Raw genomic sequence first — 26,426 nt, forward strand, 5'->3', positions numbered from 1 at the left:
GCTGTGGCTGCCCATTCCTGTGTGCCATGGACAGCAGCTCAGTGCGTCTCGTTGACTGTCCACACGGCAGGCTGACCACAGTTGGGTCCTCTTACAGTAAGGAAAAAAATCAGCAGGCGACTGAGGGCCATGAATGCAGAACAGGGCTATGCACGCCTTGTCTCCTGCTGCTTCCACTTACTTGGGATGGTAGCCTTGGACTGAGGGTCACAACTGTGCTTCCTGGGGCTTCAGCTGACCTCTGCATTCCCAGGTTCCTCATCTTGAATTCAGCCAACCACAAACTGAGAACCTGAAAAAATAGTCCTCTGTGTCTGCTGAGCACACAGTCTTCCAGTTGTTCCCTAACCAATGCAGCAATGTATATTCCATGGCATTTACACTGCACCTGATGTTCTGATGACTGAGGAGCTGTGTCCTCTCAGATTTTAGCATCCAGGGGCGGCCCCAGACTGAATCCATGAGGAAACCGAGGCATATATGTGTGATTAAAGGCTTTGGGCTTACACCACAGCAGCTCCCAAACTAAGCCGGGGAATCTTGTCTTGAAATCTTTACATCTGTCATCAGATGGCACAGAACTGAGTGGTCCTGGCTCCATAGGGATGGTGGGAGGTGGGAGGGAACCCCCCTGGCTCCATAGGGAAGGTGGGAGGTGGGAGGGACCCCCCCCCCCGGAATCCCCTCAGCACTCCAGGGCATGCCATGAGGCCCTTGAGGACTCAGCCTGCTCTCTTGTTTGGCTGAGGTCTGTTCCACTTTAGTTACTTCTATCAGCAAGAGAGGTGAAGGAAGAAAATCTGCATTATTCATTGGGGCTCCTCAGTGGAAGCTGAAACCGAAAGGATTCCTTAGGAGAGGAACAAGCCTGAGAGTTATCTCCAGGAGTTTTAGCTGACAGTTTCCATCCAGCCCTGCCTGGAAGGCTTTCTGTCCCTTCCCTGCCCTGGGTTGGCCTTGGTTGCCACATGCTGATGCAGTGTAGACTTCAGCCTCAGGAGAGGACAGGGAAGGGTTAGCATGCAGGCTGCCAGTGCATACCCGCAAATGTGGTCCGGGTGCAAGTTGTCTGTCGCCACACCTGCCAAGGTTTCCTGTCTGGATAACACCAGGAGCCAGCTCAGGCTTCCCTCTCATTCACGCTTGGCTTTAAGAAGCAGAGGAATAAAAGCGAGGGACTTTCCCATGCTTGCCTTAGAAGCAGGACAGCTGCTTGGTTGTGCTTGCTAATCACTTATCTCTCTTTAAAGACTAAACTCTGGGCGTGAAAAATCCAAGACATCAGGGTAGTCCTTCACTGGTTGATACTGCTTTAAACCGTAGCTCACGCTTCTAGGGGCTGGCAGGCAAACCCCAGTGACTTTTAAACAAAGACCTAAATAATGAGGTCAGTGATAAAAGAGGCAAGGAAACAGATTCAAGAGCATCTGTGGACTGGCTCAAGTCCAAGAGCCAGGAAATAGAATACCACCTTCTGTTCACTCTCACTACCTCTCCAGAGTCTTCAGATCCTTTTCTCTACAAAGGTAGCAGCAGTGCTCATGCCTCAAAATGAATAACCAAAAAAAAAAAAAATGTAGTTAAAAAACATTCATTTGGATACAAATGAAAAATGAGCCCAACTTTTAATTTTTTTTTTTTAAGAGCAGAACATACTTATTGGGAGAGAGTAACTTTCTGTCTGAGAGAGAGACAGAGGGGTCCTGAGTGGGTTGCTGAGGACTCTGCCTTTTTCCAGGGATTTTTATAGAGCAAAACCACAAAGTGAGGCAGGTCCATGTTGGGGAAAAATGGGAGCTCGCAAGGCAGGGTGGGCATGAGGAGAGACAGAGATGGGATGAGGTGGACATCTATGGTCAACCAGTAAGATGACAAGTGTAATTGCTCAGGTAAAATTGACTAAATTGACAAATTTTTTAAAGACTGTCTCCCAAATGTGGTCCCTGAGAATAGATGAATAACAGGGTCCCTAAGTAGGTACTCGGGTACATCAGAATTACATGGATCCAATGCAGGATCAGTTCCATGACTTCACTCTCATGGCTTGAGAATGGCAGAAGAGAAAGGGCCATGGTAATCAGGCCACACGTGTGGGAGCCATGAGAGCAGTCATATTGGCTGTATGACAGTTCTTCACCTCCCAGGACCAGGAGCTGTGGGAGGAGTGGAGCCCTGGATTACATCTGCACGCAGAGTTAGCGCTGAAGTTGGCCATAGTGTGACATGGCATTCAGTGGGAGTTTAGGCTTCTTTCTGATCTCTGGCTAACAAAGGGGCTGAGAGCAGGAGGATAGGACGTAAAGCGGGCTTTTAACCGCGTGTCTTTTTGTTCCAGGATGGTTTGAGAAGATTGTCAGGAAACGAGTATGTATTCACGAAGAGTAAGTACTTGGTCACCTGTCCCTGTTGCTGACAGCCTGTCTCCCACTGTATTCAGCTGTGTGTAGCTCCTAATTTAAATTACTTATCTGAGCAGTTGAAATAAGCCTTGTAAATCTCTGTACACATAAACACATAGCTAAGCTGGATTTTTTTTAACCTTTGGGCATCTTGAGGTTTCATAGTGTATGAGAAGACCCTTGATGTGAAAATCTCCCTTCTTGAGGAAGTTTGAGACTTGTTTTCATAGTGGCAGCCATAAAGATGATGGTAGGTACTCAGTGACACCAAGACCCCACAGGTAACCAGGTTCCCACCGCATGTGTTTGCTCAGATGTGCACCAGAGTCACGGTCACCTCTCGATGCCTGTCACCATCAATGATGTCCCCCCATGTATCACCCAGCTGCTTGATAATGAGGAAAGCTGGGACTTCAACATCTTCGAGTTGGAAGCAGTCACACATAAAAGGTACGTGACACTGCTGGCCACAGACTGGGAGGACCAGTGTCTGCATTTAAGGCCTTCCCACCAAGAGAGAGATGTGTGCTGTGTGAGCTCCTCTATGCCGCGGGAGCACGTGTGGGTGAGAAGTAGCAGGGCAGCCCAGATCCTCACACCTGCCTGGCGCACTGCTTCATGCTGGTGACACAAGAGTGCTCATCCCTGGACTTGCTGAAGCTCAGTTCTGCAAAATGAGCCTGCAGCAGGATGCACCAGTCCTACCTGGAGTCCCAGCTACTTAAGGTTAGGCAGCAGGATCACTTGAGTCCAGAAATCCAAAGCCTGCCTGGGTAACATAGCAAGACTCTGTCCAAATTAAAAAAGAAAGAAAGAAAGAAAGAAAGAAAGAAAGAAAGAAAGAAAGAAAGAAAGAAAGAAAGAAAGAAAGGCAGAAAAGTACTTTAAGAACACAATAGCCTTTTTTTGACTCCCTTTTTCAGATGAAATGTTAGAGAACCAGAGGATCTCTTTTGCACCCCAGGGGTTGTTACTCTGTGAGATATGAATAACTTAATGAGTAACATGATTCTAAATGCTGTGACTTTACTGAGGCCATGCACCCCATTCTTTGTCCTCCAACTCAGGAGGTGAGAAGCAATCTCAGGGCTTATGTGAAAGTGGAGGTAGAGAGGGACTGCCATGGACCTTTCTTGGCAGTCAGAGCCACTATGGTCTGTGACTTACAAGTAACCCAGAAACGACGTGGCTCTTATGCTGAGAGGTTACTGGGGAGATGGGTACATCCTACCGATATGGGAAAGAGGCATTCTGAAGCCCCTGTGTAGGTGACATAATCAGGACAATGCCTCCATTCCCCACAGCCAAGGAAAGTTTCTGGCTGTGAATGCAGTGAGCCTGGGTTGGTTTTCCTCTTTTGCAGGCCACTGGTTTACTTGGGCTTAAAGGTCTTCTCCCGGTTTGGAGTATGTGAATTTTTAAACTGCTCTGAAGCTACTCTTCGGGCCTGGCTCCAAGTGATGGAAGCCAACTACCACTCCTCCAATGCCTACCACAACTCTACCCATGCTGCCGATGTGCTGCACGCCACAGCTTTCTTTCTTGGAAAGGAAAGAGTCAAGGTAGGGTTTCGATACTGTGATCCAGCTGCCCGCCTGGATTGGAGGTTCAGGTACTCAGTGTTGTTAAGTACATTAGGCCAGTGGCTGTCTTGCAACTAATTTAACACTAGTTTGTTGGCTACCAAATTGGTCATTTCAGTGTTAAAAAGACTGGCCTTTGTCTTGTCCTTCAAATGCTCAAAATACTAATTTTTGCTAGCATAGAGCCTCCTTTGTATGCATGGCTGATCCTTGAGCCTGGCTCCAAATCTTTGCCAGGAGCTTTGTGAAATTGGTTTGCATAACAGAACTCAACCCATTTATGCTGAAGATTGCAATTTTTTAAATTTTGCATGAAATTCATATATGTTACCTAGAAAATTCATATATGTTACCTAGAAAGGAACAAAAACTTTAGAAAAAATTTTATTATGATTTATTGTTATGGGCATTCCAAAGGTGAATCACTGGATATGTAAGGGTTAATAATTCTGCACATGGTTAGTAGGCCTCAAGGCTAAGTTTCAGTTGCAGGATTTGGCTACTGGTATGTTATAATCCAGATAATAATGCTATATGTATGTGTGTAGTCCTGCTCACTGACAAGTGTGATGCTTCCTGTGGACATGAGCCAGTGTCTGTGCCACTGACCTGTGTCTAACTATGACAGTCCCACATTGTCGTGAGTGTCTAGAGCACTCTGAACTCCGGGCAAGGTAAACACGCACGCCTTGTCGGGACACGGGGGGTACAGCGCTTGGAAAAGAAAGACAGGAGAGACACCTTTGCTGTCTGCACCGCGTTACACTGCACTGCACTGCACTGTACGCACAATCTTTATTTTAGGATTCATATATAGTAAACCCGATCAATTCACAGAGCCCAGATAATTAAGTAGTGAAAAGGCATTCTTTGTGGCAAGCTACAACGTGACAGACTACAATGTTTATTCTAAAACTATCTAAGTGAAGTAAATAATCACAACCAGTTCTCACAACTTCTCTAGCCCAGGAAGAAATTCATTAGCTCAAGAATGTTGTTAATTTGTCTGCTGTTAGTGTCACAAAGGGTGGCCAGCCACTTCCTCAAGACTTCTGCAAAACAAAGCCAGCTCACAGTATGGATTCCAGAGGGTGAGGGCTCACTGAGAACGGGCATTCCCGTTCTACCTCCTTCTCGCATACCAGGGCGGCTATTGTAAATTGCAGGTTAGAGGGGGTTGGGCCTACAAAGTGACACCTCATCCCCCACACTTCCTTCCTTTTTATTTTTTAACAACAATTTCCATAAGATCAGGTTATTAATAGCATTTCGTCTTATGCAGTAAAAATACACAAGAACTATGGCAATGAGAACTATAATTAAACTAAGTCCCATGCCACTAAAAGTGTGGGTAATGCTCTGCCAGATTCCTTTGGAATCTAATCCTTTCAAAGATTGAGCAAGCAATTGCGCGAATTGTGCTAGAGATTCATCATCATTTTGCTTTGCAAAATCCTTGTCAATTTGATTATGCAAAGATTCTATTTCCTCCTGGGCAGAGGTGTTTCCATTTAAATACATTCTAATCATTTCCCATTCATGTTCTGTCTGATTATAAGGTCGTTGGGTTATACAGAAAGTAGTTGAATTCCAATCACATTTTAAAAACACTTGATGCTGAAGAGCCAATATTTTTCTACCCATCCATTCAACTGTTTGTTTAAGGAGGTCTATTTGTTGTTGTAGTCTGGCGTTTATCTGCCACTGAGTTAACCAAAGTTCATGAGAATTCTCATGCCATAATTCGACAACATGTTTTTCTTGCAAAGAGGTTTGTAAAGCTACTCCTGAGACTGCTGCTAGAGAGGCTACAGTTATCAGACTTAACAGTACAGCAACCACTATTCCAATAAATCTTTTTGTACGTTTTAACAGATGTTTAAAAAATTCAGTAGTAACAGAAATTACCGGGTCTTGAGACCAAGGTCGAGTTAAATTTACAGGCAACCAAATATGAGTTTTTTGTTGTAACAGCATAACTGTATAAGGCTTAGTGAAATTTAGTGTGTTATTTAAGCATGTAAACAATTGACAATTTAAACAAGTACAAGAAAAATGTGTAAAATTAAAAGTTCCCACTAAAAAGACATAAGGCAGAGGTGCACAAACAGTAATATTATACATTTTAAACCTAGTAAAATTATAAGTAGTAGATACAGATCGACTAGTCCCTGAATATGAAACATTGTACAAGGTTACAGGTTGCATAGCGGCTGGGATCTTCCAAATATGATTTTGAAGGTGATGAGGGTATTCTTCGGCTGTAACAGCAGGGTTAGCGATTCCACCATCTCCCCACCACAAGAGAGCCGTCTTTTGTTGAAATATAGGAGCTCCGTCAGTTATTTTCTTTGGATCTGGAAGACTATACACAACAGAGAGATTACATCTTGTCTCATTCCATTCAGCACATCCATTAACGAATTTTCCAAATGGTCCCCAAATAATATACCCATCAATATTTTTAGCAAATTTTCCCATACATAGTTGCCAAATTATGGGATTATAAGAAATATTTTTATAAGTGAATTCAGGGCATACAGGAAATGTATTTGTATCAGGTGCTGTTAAATTTCTCCAGGTAACATTAAAGGTTTGAGCAGCCAAGGCTTGAAGCCTTGTCCTTTTGTTGCCTGCTTTTATTCCATGTTGAATCCAATACTGCCATCCCAGAGGGATGCAAGGCGGTTCCCCAATGCAAATAGGCCTTTGATTACCATAATAAGTAAAATTGAATAGTGTCCCATCATCTTGATTGTGGGGGGTTAAATCAGCCCACGGTGCTGACAAAATTTCTCTAGGTGTGGTATAAAGTAAAATATCACTAGTTCCCCATTTTACAGGTTCTAATAAAGGGGGGTTTGGAATATATGCCCAGTACGAATGCGGAGGTACCTCAGTCCCCGATGCAACGGTGAGCAAGGCACATAAAGCTAAAAACAAGTTTTCAGGGTTTAAAGGCTTTCCTGCTTGAAGGACAAGCCGTTGCCCTTCTATGGTCAATTTCTTTAATTGTCCCCATGTAGGGAGGGGATTTAAATTTGGTCGCTGTGAGCGGCGGGATTTTCTTAGCTGTAATCTGGCCATGGCTGCGATAGGAACAAACTCAGCATCCTCAGCTTCTAGCTGGTTTCGCGCTCGCTTCTGAAGGCACGGTTCCGGTTCCTTGGGGAGTTGTCTCCGGGGCTGGTGAACAGGATCTGGAGACGCGGGTCCTGATCCATCGTCTAGGGACCCACTGCTGAATTTCATTTTCTGTGGAGATATAACCAAAACCTTTCCCCCTATAGAGCAATGTGCCCCTCTCCCATTCAGCCTCTGGAGCTGTTTTAGTCCAAATAGGTTCATTAATCACAAAAGGCTGTTGTTGCTGTTCAAAATGTTTTTCAGCTCTTGTTAATATTTCACCTTGTGGTAAATTGAGAAAATTTAAAATAAACAATGCTTGATGCAGTAATGTTTTTGGACTGTTTTGCAATTTAAACAGTATTGGTATCTGAATATCCTCCTGACTCCTCCTTTTTAATTTTTTAATTTGCAACTTAAGAGTGCCATGTGCTCTTTCAACAATAGCTTGACCCTGGGGGTTATATTCAATCCCTGTAATATGAATAATATTATGGAGATCACAAAATTGTTTAAATGTTCTGCTAGTATAAGCAGGTCCATTATCTGTTTTGATTTTAGAAGGAATTCCCATAACTGCAAAAGTCTCCAATAAATGTACAATAACATTTTTAGTGGATTCTCCCTGTTGAGCAGTAGCCCATAGAAATGAAGAATAGGTATCAATAACTACATGTACATAAGAAAGCCGACCAAAAGAAGGTACATGTGTAATATCCATTTGCCATAATTCATTAGGTTGAGTTCCTCGAGGGTTGACACCTGCGGGAATAATTCTTAAATGTAATGGTCTACAAATAGGGCAGGCTTTTACAATTTGTTTAGCTTTTGTAAAAGGTATCTTATATTTAAGATGCAAATGTCCTGCATTTGCATGATTAAATTGATGTTCTTCAACGGGTGTGGTGAACATAACTAAGGAATCCACTGCATTGTTACCTGATACTAATGGTCCGGGTAACTGAGAATGAGAACGTAAATGAGTAATAAAATAAGAATGATTTCTTTTTTGAACATGTATTTGTAAATTTTGAAATAAAGACAATAAAGCAGGCTTATTAGAATATAACACAGCTGAATAGATATTTGTCACTACTCCAACAGAATAGGCCGAATCGGCTATAATATTAATAGGTTGGTTATGAAAATCTAAAAACACTTGTAATATAGCAAAAAGTTCATTTTGTTGTACAGAGTTAAAATTTGTCTGACGTACCCAGTAAGATTTTTGAGTCCAATATACAGCTTTATTTTTAGATCCATCTGTAAATATAGTCAAAGCTTGTGGAATTGGCTGTACAGCTAATAAGGTATTAACCACAAATTGTTGACGTCTAAAAAAATCCCATAATTTACTTTTAGGAAAATGATATGAAAAAGTTCCCATGAAATCTGCTAAAGCAATTTGTAAGGTTTCAGTAATTGACAACAAATATTCCCATTGTTCCTTAGTTAAAGGGATAACTATATTGTTTATATCTTCTCCTATCAAAGTTATAGAACGAGCTCTACCATTCATAATTAAAGCTGCAATCATGTCAATATAAGGCATAACATTTTTAGATTGCTTAGTTTTAGTGAATACCCATTCTACTGGCATAGCATTTTGACCTAAAACTGCAGAGGGATATTGAAAAGTATTAATAATATATAAAGTTAGAGGCAATTTAGGATCAATCCTAATTAAAAATGCATCCTTAATTTGTTGTTCTACAAACTGTAATTTTTGCTCGGCTTTTGCTGTTAAAGAACGAGGGCTGGATGGATCTGAAGAGCCCTGTAGAGTAGCAAACAAATGCTGTAATGCATGGGTAGGAATACCTAGTGTGGGACGAAGCCAATTAATATCCCCTAATAATTTTTGAAAATCATTTAAAGTGGATAACTTATCTCTCCTAATAGACATTTTTTGTGGAATCACCTTTTATCTAGTAAGAATATATCCCAAATAATGACTAACTTCTTTTTTTTTGAATTTTATCCTGTGCTATTACCAATTAAAACATTTTAAAGACTGTTTCTTTTTAGAATGCCAATTAGTCCACGTGGTTGCCATGGTCTCAGCAAACAGTTGCATTTTCCTAGATTCTGAATTTAAATCTTTACATTGTTTTATAAAATTGTCAATCGTTCCAGTATCTTTTATTGGAATTAAAGCCCTTTTGCATTCATCATTAGCATTTTCAAAAGCTAACATTTTTAAGAGATGCTCTTGTAAGTCTTGTCCCACTACTGTTTTTTCTATAACATTTTGAAGTCTTGCAACGAACTCAACATACGGTTCATTGGCTCCTTGCAGAACTTTAGCCCAAGATCCATATTCTGATCCTTTAGGCCGTATTTTATCCCAAGCTTTTAAAGCAATATCTTTTAATTGAGCATGAATCTCTCTTGGAGCTCCTGCCTGATGCTCAACAGTATCAAAGAAACCTGTACCAGAGAGCATGGGATAAGAAAGGAGTCTAATATTCGGATCTCGATCGTCAGCATTTTGTCTTGCCTTTTCCGCACAACCTTCCATAAACCACATGTGCCACTGTAAATATTCTGGCTCCTTTAAAAGAATTTTGGCCAAGGCTTTCCAATCATAAGGAGCAAGATTACCATAGTGATCTGCTACCGATGTTATTAATTCTCTAGTGTAATGAGCCTGAGGGCCATAAAGGGTTACAGCCTTTTTTAATTTTGCTAAATCATCCATATTAAATGCTTCCCATCTAGGGGGAACTGCCTCTCCATCTATTGGCTGAGGCCTGATTACAGGGAAAGCAAAGGCAGGCTTTTTCTCATCAGAATCCCCTAATTTTGGTAAATCAGCCAAAGCTAGCTTGGCTTTACTCCAATTAGGGTTAGATGGAGGAGGTGCAGAGGGAACTACAGGCGGGTTCTGCTTAACGGAGAGTTGTTTCACCTCTTGTGTTAAATGCTGTATAGCCTGTAAAATTGGGCGATTGTCATAATTTGATATTGCTGCGGCAGCTAAAGCTGAGTCGGCTGTAGCGGATTTTACTTTTGGTTTGGACGCCTTTTCACTACTTAAAGCGATAGCGTCATTTTGAACTACATTCTGCTCCTCCTCTGTGAGGGGCAATTCTTGAATAACTGGCTTAATTTCTAGTTGAAGATTTTCTACAATATGTTCATCTTCCATAGCTTTTAATAAAGAGTACACAACCGACCAAATAGCCCAAAAACGTAAAGGAATCTTTTCCTCCTGTTGCATAGCCCTTTCTATACTAACCCTTGCCTTCCTCCATACTTCTACATCCAAAGTTCCTTCATCTGGAAACCAAGGATTATATTCTTTAATTGTATCAATACACATATCCAAGTCAGCTGACCTGAGCGATATGCCATATATAGATAATAAATGTTTAAGAATTTTTAAGAAAGGAGAGGAAGCAGATTGTCCCATTTCCCCGTAATAAAATTATACTTACCTTCCTAAGCGACCTTCGGAGTCCCTGAATTCGGGCGCCACTTGTCGTGAGTGTCTAGAGCACTCTGAACTCCGGGCAAGGTAAACACGCACGCCTTGTCGGGACACGGGGGGTACAGCGCTTGGAAAAGAAAGACAGGAGAGACACCTTTGCTGTCTGCACCGCGTTACACTGCACTGCACTGCACTGTACGCACAATCTTTATTTTAGGATTCATATATAGTAAACCCGATCAATTCACAGAGCCCAGATAATTAAGTAGTGAAAAGGCATTCTTTGTGGCAAGCTACAACGTGACAGACTACAATGTTTATTCTAAAACTATCTAAGTGAAGTAAATAATCACAACCAGTTCTCACAACTTCTCTAGCCCAGGAAGAAATTCATTAGCTCAAGAATGTTGTTAATTTGTCTGCTGTTAGTGTCACAAAGGGTGGCCAGCCACTTCCTCAAGACTTCTGCAAAACAAAGCCAGCTCACAGTATGGATTCCAGAGGGTGAGGGCTCACTGAGAACGGGCATTCCCGTTCTACCTCCTTCTCGCATACCAGGGCGGCTATTGTAAATTGCAGGTTAGAGGGGGTTGGGCCTACAAAGTGACACCTCATCCCCCACACCACATATCTTGTGTTCATGCAGTGTTCAGTGCTGTCTGTTTCACACAAGAGCTGTTGGCAGGGCAGCGCCAACCACCAAGGGAAACTAGCAGGAGACGCCATGGCCCCTTCCTTTTCAAGGGCTCTCACTCACAAGCACCTTCAAACTCTTCTGCTACACCAAGAAGTAAAGCTTCCCTTGGGGGAGTCACATCAATCCCAGTGCCTAACTTTACATTGTTTTCTGGGGGTGGGTGTGGTGGCTGAGGATCACAAGTTCAAGCCCAGCCTGGGCAATCAGAAAGATCCTGTCTCAAAATAAAAAGTGGGCTGGGAACATAACAGTGCAAAGACCTGGTTTCAGGCCTCAGTACAGGGATGGTGGGAGGTTTTCCTGATGGGGGTGGTGAGGGATGAGGAGGAGAATGAGGCAGCAGAAGGCACGGGAGTGGCACAGAACTGGAGAGAAACCTGTTTCTTCTCAGTTTGCCAGACGTACCCAGTGCTCACTTCCATCCATGAGAAAGCAGAGTGTGTGGTCCAAGTATGATGCTTGGAGAGATTTTTGTCTTTTTCCTTCAAAAAAAAAAAAAAATCACAGTGACCTATGCCTGTGGGGCCTTTCTTGAGGAACCACACCCCTGCTGCCCCCTGCCATGGTGCAGCTCCTCATCTCCCCTGCAAGAGGCATCACATGGCTGGACTCTCACTGCCACTGCTCACTGGGGACAGCACTCAGGTCATTAGCACCAAGACCAGAGGTCCTGGCCACAGTCTTAAGAGTGAGCCTTCCCTGCTCCTACACAAAGGGACCAGAGGGGATGCTTGGGACTGGGGAATTTGTCATCCCTGCCTGCCTTCCCAGCCTCACCTTCTCCTCAGGTTTCTGTTGCGTGCTCTGAGTTTCGTTGAATTGCTCACGCACAGTCCTAGAAGCAGGGTTAGGACTAGGGATAAAGCACTCACCACTCCCAGCCCACCAGGGGCTACGGGGAACCTTGGGTGTGGGGCTAGCAGGCTCCTCCGGAGGGAGGCAGACCTGTCATGTGTGTGTAGATTTAGAGCTTTTACTCCACCCCCAGCCCAAGGAACCCATTGTCAAAATCACTCTTGTACAGCCTCCTGGGGCATGCGGCAGAATCTGTGTGCCCAGGCGCTGGCAACCCTTCAGTGTGTCCCAGCCTCGCCCTACGGTTCCCAGGACACACCGTGGGCAGAGTGGCCTGGGGCCAGCCTCCCTCACATCCCCTGGGCCTAAGTGACTCTGGAGGGACAAGGCTGCCCGAGAATGCAGCCCACACTGGCCAGCTCCCTTGGTGTGACCTAGAGTTTCTCTCCTGGCTACAGAAGGGGGAAAGGATGCAGGGAAGCAGTAGTCCAAAGGTTTGGAGTTCTGCTGGGGCAGGTTTGGGGGTTTCTTGCAACCAGCCTCTCTCCCTGCCCCACTCCTCACAGAGAAGATGGCTGACTCCCCTTCTCCTCGATGGCGAGCTCATCATCTTCTCTCATTTCTTACCACTGTAAGAATGGCCAGTCCATCCCTTTGCGCCAGTGCTGTGGTGCTGGAGTCTAGGTGAATGGGGGAAGCTGGAAGGAAAGGCAGTTCCCGTGCAGTTCGCTGTGCTTTCTACACCTCACCCGAATCTGCCTCCCTAAATCATTGAAAAGTAAGTGGGCCCAAGACTTCCAGCATGGTGGGACAGACTGGGAGGTCCAGAGCAGCTGGAGGACCAGAGCAGGAAGAGCCATGGAAGGAGGCACCTGGGCAGGTGCAAGGGCAGGGGCAGCCCTAGGTCCTGAGCTTAGAGGCTGTGGTGGCCTCCCTGAGCTGCAGCCCTGGACCATCCTGCTGGCTGGTGCTGGCCACTGCAGTGAGCTCTGGAAAGAGCCACACCTGCTGTGCTTGGAGACCTCATCACACAGATGTAGTGTTGCTCCCTAGGTTTGGGAGGCCAGGATTTCAACTGAAACTCGGTGCTTTCTGGGGGAACGGAGCTTTCAGACAAGTCCAGTGCACCCTTAGAGCAATAGAGGTGCTGTTGCCAAGGCCAGCAGGTGCACAGGAAAGGCTGAGCTTCAGGTGCAGCACCCTCACCCCAGAAGAGGCTGTGCCTCCCACAATCCTGTGCAGCATGCAGGGATAGTCACTCCCGCCCTCAGGCCTCATCCAGGGCACTGTCCCCTCCCTCCTGGCCCCAACACAGGGATGCTCGCTAGGCTCTGAGTAAGCCTGGGTGCCTTCCCATGCTGCATGGAGGTTGGCTAAGACCTCCTGCTCCCTGAGGTCACTCCCTGCCTTCCAGAAGCCATCCCTGGCACTCCCTGGCCCTGTGATGTCCAGCCTGGTGGTCTTTATAACCTCACGTGGCTAAAGTACTTCATTGCACCTCCCCGTGGTAGCACAAAGAACATTTCTGTCATCGCAGTATTGGGCAGCCTAGGTTTAAAACTTGTACTTTTCCTTCTTAGCACCACTTATCATGTTTTAAAATGTATTTCATTTTCCTCTAGAGTATAAGCTCCATTTGTTTGGAGACTGTATATATAAATCATTCTGGCCATTCAGCCTGGTAACTAGCACCCAGGCTACACCTCATAATTAATCAGTGGGTGGATGGAGTCACAGTACAGCCAGTCTTACATCACAGTATCCCTCGGATAACCGCAAGCTAAGAGCACATGTCCCCCTGGTGGTTGCATTTGTATTTATTTGCATAATGTAAGCTTCAGAAATTTGCCCTTTTGGCCTTTGCTGCCTGCTAGCCCAGTGCTTGTTTTGTTACAAGCTACGGAGCCACCTTAGCCTTGGGTTCCTGGTAAAATTAATCTCCCCCTTGATCCTTTGCGCTGGGCCCTCTTCATTCTGCCATTGTATGGTTAGTGCTGTTGCATCTGTGCTCTTTATTACTCACGCTCTCAAAATCTTTTCAGAAGTGGGCAAATAAAGAGTCACAGCAGTACCACCCAGCAGGCAGTTCAAAGGCATTGGCTTCTCCCTGCTGTCTTGGTCACTTCCTGTTTTTGGATAAAATTCCACCCCCCAGCTCAAAGCACAAGTTTATTTTGGCTCACAGTTTCAGTTATGGTTGCGGACAGCTGACTGCAAGGCAGAAGCAGGATGGCAGAGGAGCACAGAGAGGAAAGACCTCTGGTCCTGGCAGCCAAGAAGCAGAGAAGGAAGGAGCCAGGGATGGAACACACCCTCTAGGTCACATCCCCAGTGGCTGCCTCAGCCCCACTCCCAGCAGCACATTCAGCCCTGAACTACTCAAAGGATGAGTCACTGATGAGCCCAGTACCCCCAGTCTGGCCACCATCCTCCCTCACACATGACACCGAGCACATTTCAGATCTAGCACCACACCACAGGCATGGATGCATGGGCGCCGGAGAGAGGCTGGGCACGTGCTGGTTGCAGTTCCCACTTTCCTCTCCTCAGTGTGTGCAAAGGCAACCCCTTAACTAAGGCTAGAAGGCTAAAAGAATGTGGTGAACCCTGCATCCTCAACCTTCTCCCCAGCAGGTCTCTGAGATTCCCATCGGTAATGCTTGCTGTTGTCCCTTGTCCCAGGGAAGCCTCGATCAGCTGGATGAGGTGGCAGCACTGATTGCCGCCACAGTCCACGATGTGGATCACCCTGGCAGGACCAACTCTTTTCTGTGCAACGCTGGCAGCGAGCTCGCTGTGCTCTACAATGACACGGCGGTACTAGAGAGTCACCACACGGCCCTGGCCTTCCAGCTCACTGTCAAGGATGCTAAATGTAACATCTTTAAGAACATCGACAGGTTGGTTGCTGTCAGGCTGCTGTGCTCAGATCTGAGGCTCAAGTGCAGAACTCAGCTTCCCCTGACTTCTCTGTACTCAGCTTAGGTGAAATGAAAACAGTTGTTGTGCCATTGTGTCAGATGATAAAATAATAACCTGGCCCTCATACGCTTGATTTTACTGTTCAGACTGCCTTTGTGTTTTTAAAATCTCATTTGGTCTTCAGTAAGGTCATAAAAATGTTTTATGTACTGCAAAGTACCATATATATTGATTGTGTTACTAATAGCTCTGGCAGGTATCTTTACCCTCCAAGGATGACATCCTGTCTTTTGTGTAATTCAGAGAAAACTTGTCCTTCCCTGTCCTTTCCCTGCTTCATCTTTGGCCACTAAAAATCCCACCTCTTAGGTGCTTAGGCCCAGCAGCTGAAAGCTGGCCACAGGAGGCCACAGAGACCCAGCCACTCTTGCCCGCACACCATGGATGGGCACCCGCAGCCAGGCAGCACTGCCAGGTGGGGCAGAGCCCAGTGAGGGTGCAGAGCGCACCTGGGCCCCAGACTGCTCATCTACCGTCAGTGTGGTCACCTGTATCAAGGGCGAGTTTTTAAATTTTTGCAGGAAGAATTCTTCTCTACAGTCAGTTTTATTCAGCATCCCATTCTAGCTCTTGTAAGAAAACCAGACCATTATTTTGGGTTTTTGTTCCATTTACTTCTGTTAGTTGCAAGCTTTAGGATTGTTAACAGGAGACCCTTCAGCAGCTGTCAGAGTCAAGTGTCAGAGGCCAGCTGGTTCCTTCGGGAGCCTGTGGGGAGACTCAATGGGGTGCCTTGGGTTGCCACCCCAGCCGTCAACTCCTTTGCCTCATTTCTGGGGAGGGAGATAGGGCTCTCCTTGTGTACAAAATGCCTGCCACGTGACAGGTGCCTTCACCCTCATCACTATGTGAGGAGGGCGGAGCTGTCCTTGGGAGCCAGGGAACAGTGTCCAAGACCCTGGCAATCCCTCTTGTGAGCTGCACTCATTTGACTCTGGCCCCATGTCCTCGGGCTGGGGGACATTTGGCAGAATGGCAGCAGAGCAGTTCTAACACAGGACTTCATGTGACCAAGGCCCACTTCTTTCGGTTATTTCAGGAACCATTATCGAACACTACGACAAGCTATTATTGACATGGTCTTGGCCACTGAGATGACAAAACACTTCGAACATGTGAACAAATTTGTGAACAGCGTCAACAAGCCAATGGCAGCTGAGGTAAGCAGCATCCCCCGACCCCAGCCTGCTGCCCCGTACTGGGTGCGGAGTATGCTCTCCCTTCGTGTGCTTGGAGCTGGTAAAGGGCCAAAAGTCCCAACCACTTATTTTCCTTAGGAAGAAAATAGATTGACAGTGCCCACACTGTCTGAGCTGAGCTCTGTGAAAGAGGCCCTGAGATAAAGCCAGCAGGGAAAGAAGGAGAGCTGAGCCCAAAAAATATTGTGAGAGGTGCCATGGCTGAGCAGGCTACCTGGAAGGTGGCATTTTAGGGGACTAAAGCCCTTTCTAATTCTGCTTAGCTGGACATGCACATGCCATCCTCGTACTTGGGAGGCCACAGCAGCAGGACCTCAAGTTTGAGGCTGTCCTGGATTACCTGATGAGATCCTGTCTCAAATAAGTAAATAAATACATAAAACAGACAAATAAATACTGTTCTCTGAGCTCTTAGGAAGCCTCAAAGTTGGAGAATGTTTTAAAGAATATATTCCTGTTTCTCATTAAAATGAGTACGCTAGGCTCTGAAGACCTCCATGAAACAAACAGGGTATGACTAGAAAACAAAAGCAGAAGTCACTTTTCTTCTGTTGAGCTTACTGACATACCTCATATCTGTCTTCATGCCCTTAGAAATCTGGATTTTAGGAACACGGGACCAAAGGTCCACATCTCCATTGTTTAAGATGGAGTCACTGTCCCCTGCCTCTGCAAGGCTGCCCTAGTGCAAGGTGGGAAAGCTGTGCTCACTGGGACAGTGGAGCTGGGGTGGTGGCTGGGCCGGGCATGATGATCTGAAAGGTGAGGCTCTGTGTAGGAGCTGCCATGTACCAGAGCACCTCATTTCCCATGGAGGCTTGTGGGCACCGGTACCCAGGCAGTTTGGTGGGAAAGTCTGTACAGAATTACTGACTGTAGAAATGGAGTGATCATCTGTCAAAGCACGTGCCCAGCTGTCCACTGAGATTTACAGCTTGTGGTGGTGTCTGTAGCAAGCAGTGTCGGCTGGGTACACAGAATCCAGACCACTGCCCTCAGAGCATATTTCACCTGTCAAGGACTGAATCAGTAGGTCCAGTCACAAAGGAGAACACCCCTAACTGCCACGAGGACTCAGCACTTGGCAAAGCGCAGAGGGCTGACAAACTGTTTCACACTGTCACATCAGTGGTGTTTGGACAGTGGAGGAGAGTAACCTGTGGGCTCTGTGACTGGCTGTGACCCTGTGTTCCCTTACTGCACACTTCGGGACCACTGGTGCCCCCTCCAGGTGTGTACAGGGTACCACCAGCCTCTCAGGCATCACTGAACATGCCTCACCCCTTCCGCTCCAGGCGCCCCATACTTCAGTGGTTCACTCTGCTCCACAGCCAGATGGAAGGTCAGCCATGAAAGCGCGTATGCCATGAGAGGAAGAAACACAGTGCAGGGGCAGGGCGGGGGCAGAGTGTCCTGGGCAAGGGAAAGCTCAGTGGGCCCCAGTGAAGCAGCATGAATGACCCCGATGCTGGGTTTCCACGCCTCCACAGGAATTTCCACAGTTTTTCTCTAGTTCTGTGAAGAATGCTATCGGTATTTTGATTGGGATTTGGGTCAGTTTTGGAAGTATAACCATTTTACTATATTGGTTTTGTCTAACTGGTGAGGCTGTGAGGGAAAAGCTATACTTCTACACTGTGCATGGGGATGTAAACTGGTACAGCCACTGTGGAAATCAATGTGAACCTTCCTCAGAAAAACTAAAGCTATAAATTCCATTTGGCCTCTTTCAGTATGTTCCGTAAAGAGTTAAAGACACCACATTCTGGTGATCTATCCACAACTATGTTTGTAGTAGCACAAACCATAATAGCTAAATCTTGGAAGCTACCTATATGCCCATCAACAGATGAATGGATAAAGAAAATGTGGTGTTTACATACAGTGGAGTGCTACTTTGCCATAAAGGGCAAGCTTGAGTCATTTGTATGGACCTTGAGACCATAATGCTGAGTGAAATAAATCAGACACACAAACTTAAATATTGCATGATTTCTAAGAGCAACCAAAATATAAATAAAGAGCAAAATAAAAGATAGATAATAGGAATTAGGAAGATAAATATTTTCCAGATGGGAAGGGAACCAAAAGATGGAGGGTAGGGTTGGAGGGACAAATGGCGGTGAAGAATTGGGGTGTGTTGTGTACCCACACCAACTCCCCATACTGCAAACACAGGTGAATAAAAATACTGGAGAAATATGAATAACTGCCGGTCACAGGCCTGGACAGGTTCCTCACCTTGACTGTGTTGCAGTAGCAGGGACCTGTACAGTTAGCTTTGTTCCTGAGGGCCAGGAGGCAGCCAGTGTCTCAGGGTACCTTACAGTTTGGCATCGCCAAAACTGCTGTGGCCTGTGCCCAGGGGGAGGCCAGTGCTGTGCAATCTTAGGGTCTGGGGCGAGACCCACGTGCCTGCGGTAGACACATCCCTGTCTTACTGGCTCTAAGGCATGGAAATGCCTCCCTCGCCTCTGCCTGGGCGAGCCTGGAGAGCAGTGCTGCGGGCAGCCCTGAGCCCAGCCTCTCTTCCAGATGGAGGGCGCCGACTGTGAGTGTGGCCCGGCGGGGAAGGGCTTCCCGGAAAACCAGATCCTCATCAAGCGCATGATGATCAAGTGTGCAGACGTTGCCAACCCCTGTCGCCCCCTGGACCTGTGCATCGAGTGGGCCGGGAGGATTTCCGAAGAGTACTTTGCACAGGTGCGCAGTCCAGGGAGGCACTCAGACCCAGCCTTTAGGGTACATTACACCTTCAGATTCTCAGACCCCCAACTTGGGCAAGAACCAGAACCTCGTGAGTTTCTTAGGTTACTGGTGTCTGCAGGGTGCGCTGTGGGAGATGGATGTGGGTGTAATGTGAGGGAGGGCACACTAGTCAAAATGCAGTGTATATGCAAAGGGCACTGGACAAATGCAGTGAATGTTTGAAATGTTTTTAATTACTACTTAAGACACATGGCTCTGAATCCCCCTCAAAATACCCCTCATCCACTTAAACACACTTGTCTCATCATTCTTGGACTTTTTGATATAGTTCTGAAGTCCACTTTTGTGTGTGTCTTTTTGAGATGTGATTTAAAAATATACAGTGAATACTGCTGCCAATCAAAGGCAGACTTGTAAAAGAAATTACTGTGTGTCTTTATCTATGTTATTCCCGGAATCTGGCACCATGTGACTTCTGGATCTTCCCTAAAGTCAAAATGACCAGGAAAGACAAACATTTTAATTGACACAGGACATCTAGGCACAACTAGACATGTAGGCAAGAGGCCTTCCAGCACTGTTCCAGAGAGTGGCAAGAACCAGGGGATAAGTGTCTTCAGAGCAGGCTGGGGTAGTAATTTTGGGAAAATTAACAGCAATGTGTCTTTTACAGTAATAAATTTTTAAAATTTTAAATGCACATCATTTTTAAATCATAGCTTCCAAAAAGGAAGCTTTTTAAAAAAGACTTAGAAATGTAGAAATAGGAAAACACTTTCTGTAAGACAAACATCCTATGCACTGTAAGGAGAGAAAATAGAATTTTTATATACGGACAGTAGCAATACACAGTTCACTTCAGCTGTGAAAACACAAAATTAAATAAGAAGGCATTAGAAAGCAGTATGCTGTACCGCCAGGTGCCTGCTGGAATACAGCCTTCCAGAGAGTAGGCCCTAGGGACTGATGTGCACCGCAAGGCACACAGCCCGCATGTGACATGCTTGGGCTCAGGGGAACTGGCTGGAATGTGCTACAGAGGCAGGTAAAGAGTGCAGGCTGGGAGGGCCTGCCACCGAACTGCAGCTTTACAGGATGGGGAGGAGCCACGAATGGAAGAGAAGGACAGGTTGCTCTAAGCTTTTGAGAAGGGAGCAGAGGGCAAACTACTCCTTGAACACCAGTGGGGATTTTCAGGTTGACTTGAAATGAGCAAGCAGAGCAAAAGCAGGTAGGAGGCCATGAATGGGCTCCCTGGAACCCAGAACAAGATGTGAGGTCCCGCTCCTAGGTCCTGACTACATATGAATGGGGATGGGGGAGAACCACTCCTAAACTCTGATGGAAGCTTCCTATTTGGGCATCCTCTTCTATAGGAATGCACTAACAAGCCAGTGTGACCTAAAGGTCAGAAATGTTACAAAGGAAGCCTTAGGTCAGATGCTTCTGGCTGCATGGCCATACTGCTTAGCAGCTCTGTCCTTGCACATGTGAACTTTTATGTGCACAGTACTCAGATTTCCACACACCTTGAGAGAGCTGCTTGGCTAACACCCAGATCTGAAAAATCATTCTTGGGAGTAAAAATAGTGCATCCTGAGAAGAGAAGCTATTTGGCCACAGCTGGACCGCCTGAGTGTTCTTCCTGGAGACGCCCCTGACTCTGGTGTCCTGCATGAGGGCATGTATGCCCTGCTTGTCACACAGGAGGTGAGGCAGGTACTCAGAAGTCAGAATTTCACAAGATTAGTAGCTATTAACACTTCTAAGAGATCATTCTTAAATTTTTTTTGAAAAGCTGCAGCACCAGGTGGTGAAAACCACAATGACTCTGGCCCCCAGTCTGTTTGGCGCCAGCAGCTTCATAGCCGCAGCTCTGCACCTGGTATAAACAGTAGTAGCGGGTGGGACACCAAACTTGAGAGTTTTGACTGTGCCATAGGTCACAGAAAAGGGGCCAAGCACCCTGAAGTCAGTACCCCAGGAGCAGTGGCGATGGAGCATGAAAAGGGGAGACTGAGTTAGGTGATCTGACCAGCCGCTGTGGCACATCCTGTAGTCGTTGGGAGGCTGTCTTCAGTTAAAGCTGGCTCTGGAGCGCATTCACAGGTGCTCCTGAGACCCAAGCTGTTATGTACGGGAAGGTCTCTCTGTGTCCCACAGCACTGTGTGGCAGTGTTTTCTCTTACAGACAGACGAGGAGAAGAGACAGGGGCTGCCCGTGGTGATGCCTGTGTTTGACCGCAACACCTGCAGCATCCCCAAGTCCCAGATCTCCTTCATCGACTACTTCATCACGGACATGTTCGATGCTTGGGACGGTAAGAGGCTGTGTCACGCGCTGCAGCATTCTATTACCCTTCATGAAAACTGCCCTTGCGAACACATCCCAGGCCTAAAAATACAGGAAATAGTTAGCTGTCAGCTGTTCGTGGCCAGGCAGGACACATGCAGGTGCTGTAATTTATGTGTTTTCCTGCACTGGGCCTCTTGTCAGGTGGGTGTGTGATAACTAAACAGGCATTCGCTTTGTCAAGTGACACGTGTCTGAAATGTACAACAATTTTATTTTATCATCAAAGTGTGAAAAGAATGCAAAATAATAACGTGTCTATTCCGAGTCGCAGGTTCTTTTGATAATGTCACAGATGAACGAACACCTTTTCAGTTAACCCGAAGGTATTTCGGTATTTCATGATTTGGCTTTCTTGCACTTGTGTGTCCACCGAGACCCAAGGCCTGACCCTGGTAGCTCTCTCTGCCTGTCCCAAAGAGCCCTGTGATCTAACAGGTTCCCTTCTTTTCATGTCCTTGCAGCCTTTGCACACCTGCCAGCCCTCATGCAGCACCTGGCTGATAACTACAAACACTGGAAGACATTAGATGACCTGAAGTGCAAAAGTCTAAGGCTGCCATCGGACAGCTAAGCCAGCCGAGAGCAGCGACCGCTCCTCCAAGGGCACCGTGAATCCCAGCAGCGTCTGCGGACGCTGTCCTCTGTAACGCATGAGGTTAAGGAGCTGATTGATGACTGATATTTGACCTTGAATCATTCAAGTCCTCAAATTTCAGTTGTAGCAAGTTAAGTACCATGAAGAAAAATACACATTCTTTTGAACACTTAGTAGCAGAACAAACACTTGGCAAATCTTCTATCGTGCCATCTTCCTGCGTATGTCATATCATGGAGCTGAGTTGCTGTAACTAGCAGCACACGGGATTACCTGGTGGCAGTGAGGCTATCCCCACAAGCTTAGCTAGCGTTTGGTTCATCTCTTAGCATAAAAGTCACCACTACTGTTTAGCTTGACTGTTCTCAAGAGCATCAGTCTGAAGGATTCATGACAAGCTTATCTAAACAGCTATACCTAACAAAAAAGTTACATAAAATGAGCAAAACACGTAGGACCAAATTATTGATAAACTAGTGAGGTGATCTTCTGTTTGGTGGTGTGATACCCCAGTTGGAGGGCAGCCTTGGCCTGGTGAGCGCCCCCTCCTGGGGGCCAGCAGCCTGTGTGGCCCTCTCTGGTGTAAATTGAAGTCACTCGTGAAAGGGGCAGGGGAGCCCACGTAATCCCCTCACTTCTGGCTTATCGAGGCAGCCATGAGGCACTATGCCTTGTGTTATACAAAAGCCATCAAATCTGAATGCCCTTGGACAAGCATTTTTTTAAAGAGAAATTTATATACATTTGCTGTTAACAATTTTTATTAAAACAATCTAAATTTCCTGGGTCTAAGCCCATGGAGTTTGTTGTACCATGCGCCACCTATACACATATATTTGGGGAAGGGATGGGGAACTTTCAAGATTTGGATGTTTTTAACTTGCCTATCTATACTTGAGATCATGCCATCTGTTGCAGTGACATATAAAAAGGATTGCAGGATGTATAGCTATATCAGAAAACAGACTATGGAGAGGGAGTAAATACTCTTTTAAGCTATTACTTGTATGCTAAAAGCTTCTAAAGCACAAGTGCATATTTTTATACAGCTCTTTTCACAACTTTCAGTGCTCTACGTCAATACTTAGAATTCCCCTTACTACTTCTCTGTGTATTGTGAATATTAGAAACTTAGTAAACAAAATATCATAGTTTATCTTTCTCTGTACTCCATGCTGCATTTCTAAGGGATATACAAGAAACATAATCACCAGTAACTGAATCAGTAGTTATTTAATAACTGAATCAGTAGTTATTTTTCCAAGTGAAAATCAGAATGCAGAACCCATGAAACTGGTACATGGAAAGAAAAAATATGACTTATCACTACATAATGTGCCAATGTTTTTTTCTATGTTTTGTACCAAAAATGGAAACATATATGACAATTCCATGCAAAGAAATGTATCTAAATTATTTTTGTTAGATAAGAGAACCTGCTTGGTGGACAGCAGCCAGCTCTGTGTTGTAACGCTCCCTATGTAAATGTGATGAAGTGTTTTTGTGAAGTACCTGTAACTAAATTCCTACAGCCATTTTTCATCCCCAACAGCTGTTTTTATTTTACCTCTTTGGCCTAAATTTTTCATAATTTCAAATTTCAAGTTTAGTGTCCTTTATTTCAAGAGTCACACACTTCATTTTCATAACACATTAAGGATGCCAGAATCCTGCATTAAGGATTTATAACTTATAATTTGCCTAAGCTTCAGAAATTTGCTTGAGGTAAGGCCAATAATTTTTTTTCTGATCATCTTGCTTTTGGTTCCATGTGGTAACATTTATCAGAAAATGTCTGACATTTTCTGTATGAAACATTATAGCTTATTCAGTGTTACACAAAATCAGTTTCACCTTAACTTCAAACTCTGCTGATACTATGTGAATGTGAAATGTTTTAAGACTACCAAGTACTACAGCTTCAGCATAACCCTGCACTTAGCTAGTATATTCTTCCAGGTAGTCAGCTCATTGGAAATACAGTCTTTCAGGTGGTGTGTGTATTAGATAGTTTCTACATAATCCAAAATAATATAATTACCTCTTATACATAGGAATTTACTAAAACAGCATGTATGGAGGGGAGACATAATTTAAGAAACTACAAAATGATCCTAGTCTCCTTCTACTCACTACGCTGGCCGGAAGTCAGTTATGAAGCACTATTACTGACTTGAACATTTTGAAGTTTGTTTGCCCTGAGTCAGGACTGGTTTACCTCCTGGGCAAGAACGAGCCCCACCAGGACCCACTCAACTTGGGAGAAATGGCAAGAATGAGCCACTGCTCTTCACTGTCTGGTGAGGAGGTGCCAGTATTTTATATAAATGCCAAGGCACAATACTTAGTGTTAGTTCTGGTACTATAAATATCCCATAAGTACTGGAAACCAAGCTAGAGAAATAGAAGCAATGCACATAATCTATATGGAATTCAGTTATCACTTCTTATAAATTGCAAGTTCAACCTTCAGCAAGTCTGCTTGTTACTGCTGAACAGTGACTGGGCTCTGGTCCCTACCAGAATCTCCTATTAAGCCGTGCTCCTGCCTTCCTTTGCCCTAATTCAAGGCACTCGGAAAAACAAACGCTGGCATTTCTGCCAGCTGGGTGAGGAGCCCTCTGAATTTACCAGTTCCTCCTGGTGGACAACCAGTCATATAGAATGCAGTGACCTCAGGGGTTTGGTATGGAGCTGTGTATTCCGAAAACTCTTAAAAACTAACCCAGAACAAGTTAGGAAACAAGATTGTTTAAAAATCTATGAACTCCTTATTTATTATACAGTTGTAGAAAACATCTTTACTAACTCATGATCCAACATGGAATTTGCAAAGACGAGCCCACGAATGGGGAAGTAAAGGCTTTCTGTGAGTCTGCTGTGACTTGGCTGGAGCCACGAACCCAACTCCTCCTGCATGGCGAAGGCTGCCTCCTGCACTTATGTCCCCATCAAAGGTGGGCAGGCTGCTTCTAGCTGACAGCTGGGACAGGCTTGGGTAACAGTGGTTTGTTCGCGCAAAGGCACTTCCAATTGTTACATTCATATTCTTCTGTGCTGTAATGGAGATAGTGTAGGTTTTAATCTATTTTTTCGTAAGGCTGCTCCCACTGTGAGCACAGCAACAGTGGCCAGGAACAGTGCGCTGTTTCCTCACATAGCCAGAAGGACAACTGAGTCTCTCACCTGAGTCCTCTTTCTTTGTCGCTCAGCTGCACAGTGATGGTAACAGACACACAGCACCATGCCAATGAAGCACAAGGCCTTGGCTTCCTCATTTATAACATCTTGTCACCCGTCTACCCAATGAGTTTAACCGTGCCAGACTGACCACAGGGAGTGGTGAAACTTAAAAATAGTAAAGGTTATAATTTATAAAACTCCAGTTAAGGAGGAAAAGTATGTGTGTGATGCACAGATCTGCAGCAGGCTTCTTTGAGAAGGATTAGTCCTCTCAAACCAGTCACCTTACTATTTCTTTAATCTTTAGCAGGATTCTTTAATCGGCAACTTAAGAATAATTCCAGAATTAAACCCCTCCAATTTTCCTTGCATAGAATACTTTTTAACTTTTCTTTTTTAGCACTGAAAGTGAAGAGAGGATTCTGTCACAAAGCTGGTGGAGTGATGAAGATGAGCCAGTTGCAGTGGTCGCATCAGGGCCGTCAGTGAAGCCTTTCTCAGGCATCTCATGCTACACCGACTCGGGTGATCAGGCCCTCTCGGCTGTGGCCCCTGGCCCTAGCACTCATCCTTGGCACACCAGTGCAGCACCTGATGGACAGTACTCATCTGGCCAGTGGCTGGTCAAGCAAACTCACATCAAAAAAGAAATACACCTCCGTCAGATGCCTATGGGTTCAAGTACAAAAGGATTTTAGCAACTGGAACTAAAACACTTTTTAATGATTTAAAAAAAATTAGTATCAAAAATCACTGCACCTAAGTAGTACAGTTTGTTTTTTGGCTAAGACTCAAATTGGATCCCAGGGAAATCTGCAGGAGAAAGTATACACTTAACAAGAATTCTTAAACAGGTTCTAAAGAAAACCAAAACAAGGCTTAAGCATACTGTTTCATTTATTTCCACCACTTCACAGGGGTCTAATTCACACTAGGAAATACAAAACCTAGCACTCATCACATCCATAGCACACAGCCAACGGGAGCTAGTCAGTGTGCTCCCTAGAGGGTGTACTAAAACACCCAAGATGACGCACGAGAAAGAACTTGGATGCACAGGATTGTGTAGCTTGTCAAAAATTGCAAATTTAAGTGATCAGTGCATTAGCGGTTCGTGGGGTATAACCCTGCACTCGATGTCCAGGGTTCATCCACATTGTATCCTGCTGCCTCCTACTACGCAGCACGGTACAAGTCACCATTCTCCTCTAATTTCTGGAATAATTTTAAACTGCGTAATGCAGATTCTCGTTCTCCATTTTTCCACAAAATAATGAGATGATCAGCAGAGCAAGTCACTAGTCCATGATCTTCAAAATACAGAAACATCTGCAAAGAAAAATTGAGACTACTGATTATAGGAATTTCA

General features: G+C 45.2%; 2 protein-coding genes across 14 annotated transcripts in view; one reads left to right on the forward strand and one right to left on the reverse strand.

The window, feature by feature from the left end:
- The window catches only part of Pde8b (phosphodiesterase 8B), a 252,310-nt gene extending 228,838 nt beyond the window's left edge, over positions 1-23,472 (forward strand). For all 12 annotated transcript variants that reach the window (XM_063258386.1, XM_063258387.1, XM_063258377.1 and 9 more), the window contains 8 exons: positions 2,336-2,381; positions 2,714-2,849; positions 3,763-3,961; positions 14,716-14,933; positions 16,055-16,175; positions 18,750-18,917; positions 21,115-21,244; positions 21,741-23,472. In XM_063258386.1, coding sequence (XP_063114456.1) covers positions 2,336-2,381; positions 2,714-2,849; positions 3,763-3,961; positions 14,716-14,933; positions 16,055-16,175; positions 18,750-18,917; positions 21,115-21,244; positions 21,741-21,850 — 1,128 coding nt within the window. In that variant the 3' untranslated portion in view covers positions 21,851-23,472. The remainder of the gene's footprint in view (positions 1-2,335; positions 2,382-2,713; positions 2,850-3,762; positions 3,962-14,715; positions 14,934-16,054; positions 16,176-18,749; positions 18,918-21,114; positions 21,245-21,740) is intronic.
- A 2,464-nt stretch (positions 23,473-25,936) lies between these two features.
- The window catches only part of Wdr41 (WD repeat domain 41), a 46,560-nt gene continuing 46,070 nt past the window's right edge, over positions 25,937-26,426 (reverse strand). For both annotated transcript variants that reach the window (XM_003464402.5, XM_063258389.1), the window contains exon 13: positions 25,937-26,386. In XM_003464402.5, the coding sequence (XP_003464450.1) occupies positions 26,234-26,386 (153 nt within the window). In that variant the 3' untranslated portion in view covers positions 25,937-26,233. The remainder of the gene's footprint in view (positions 26,387-26,426) is intronic.

This window comes from Cavia porcellus, unplaced genomic scaffold (genome assembly GCF_034190915.1).
Source record: "Cavia porcellus strain 051 isolate PalLab524CR breed Dunkin Hartley unplaced genomic scaffold, mCavPor4.1 scaffold_11, whole genome shotgun sequence".
Classification (NCBI taxonomy): Eukaryota; Metazoa; Chordata; class Mammalia; order Rodentia; family Caviidae; genus Cavia; species Cavia porcellus.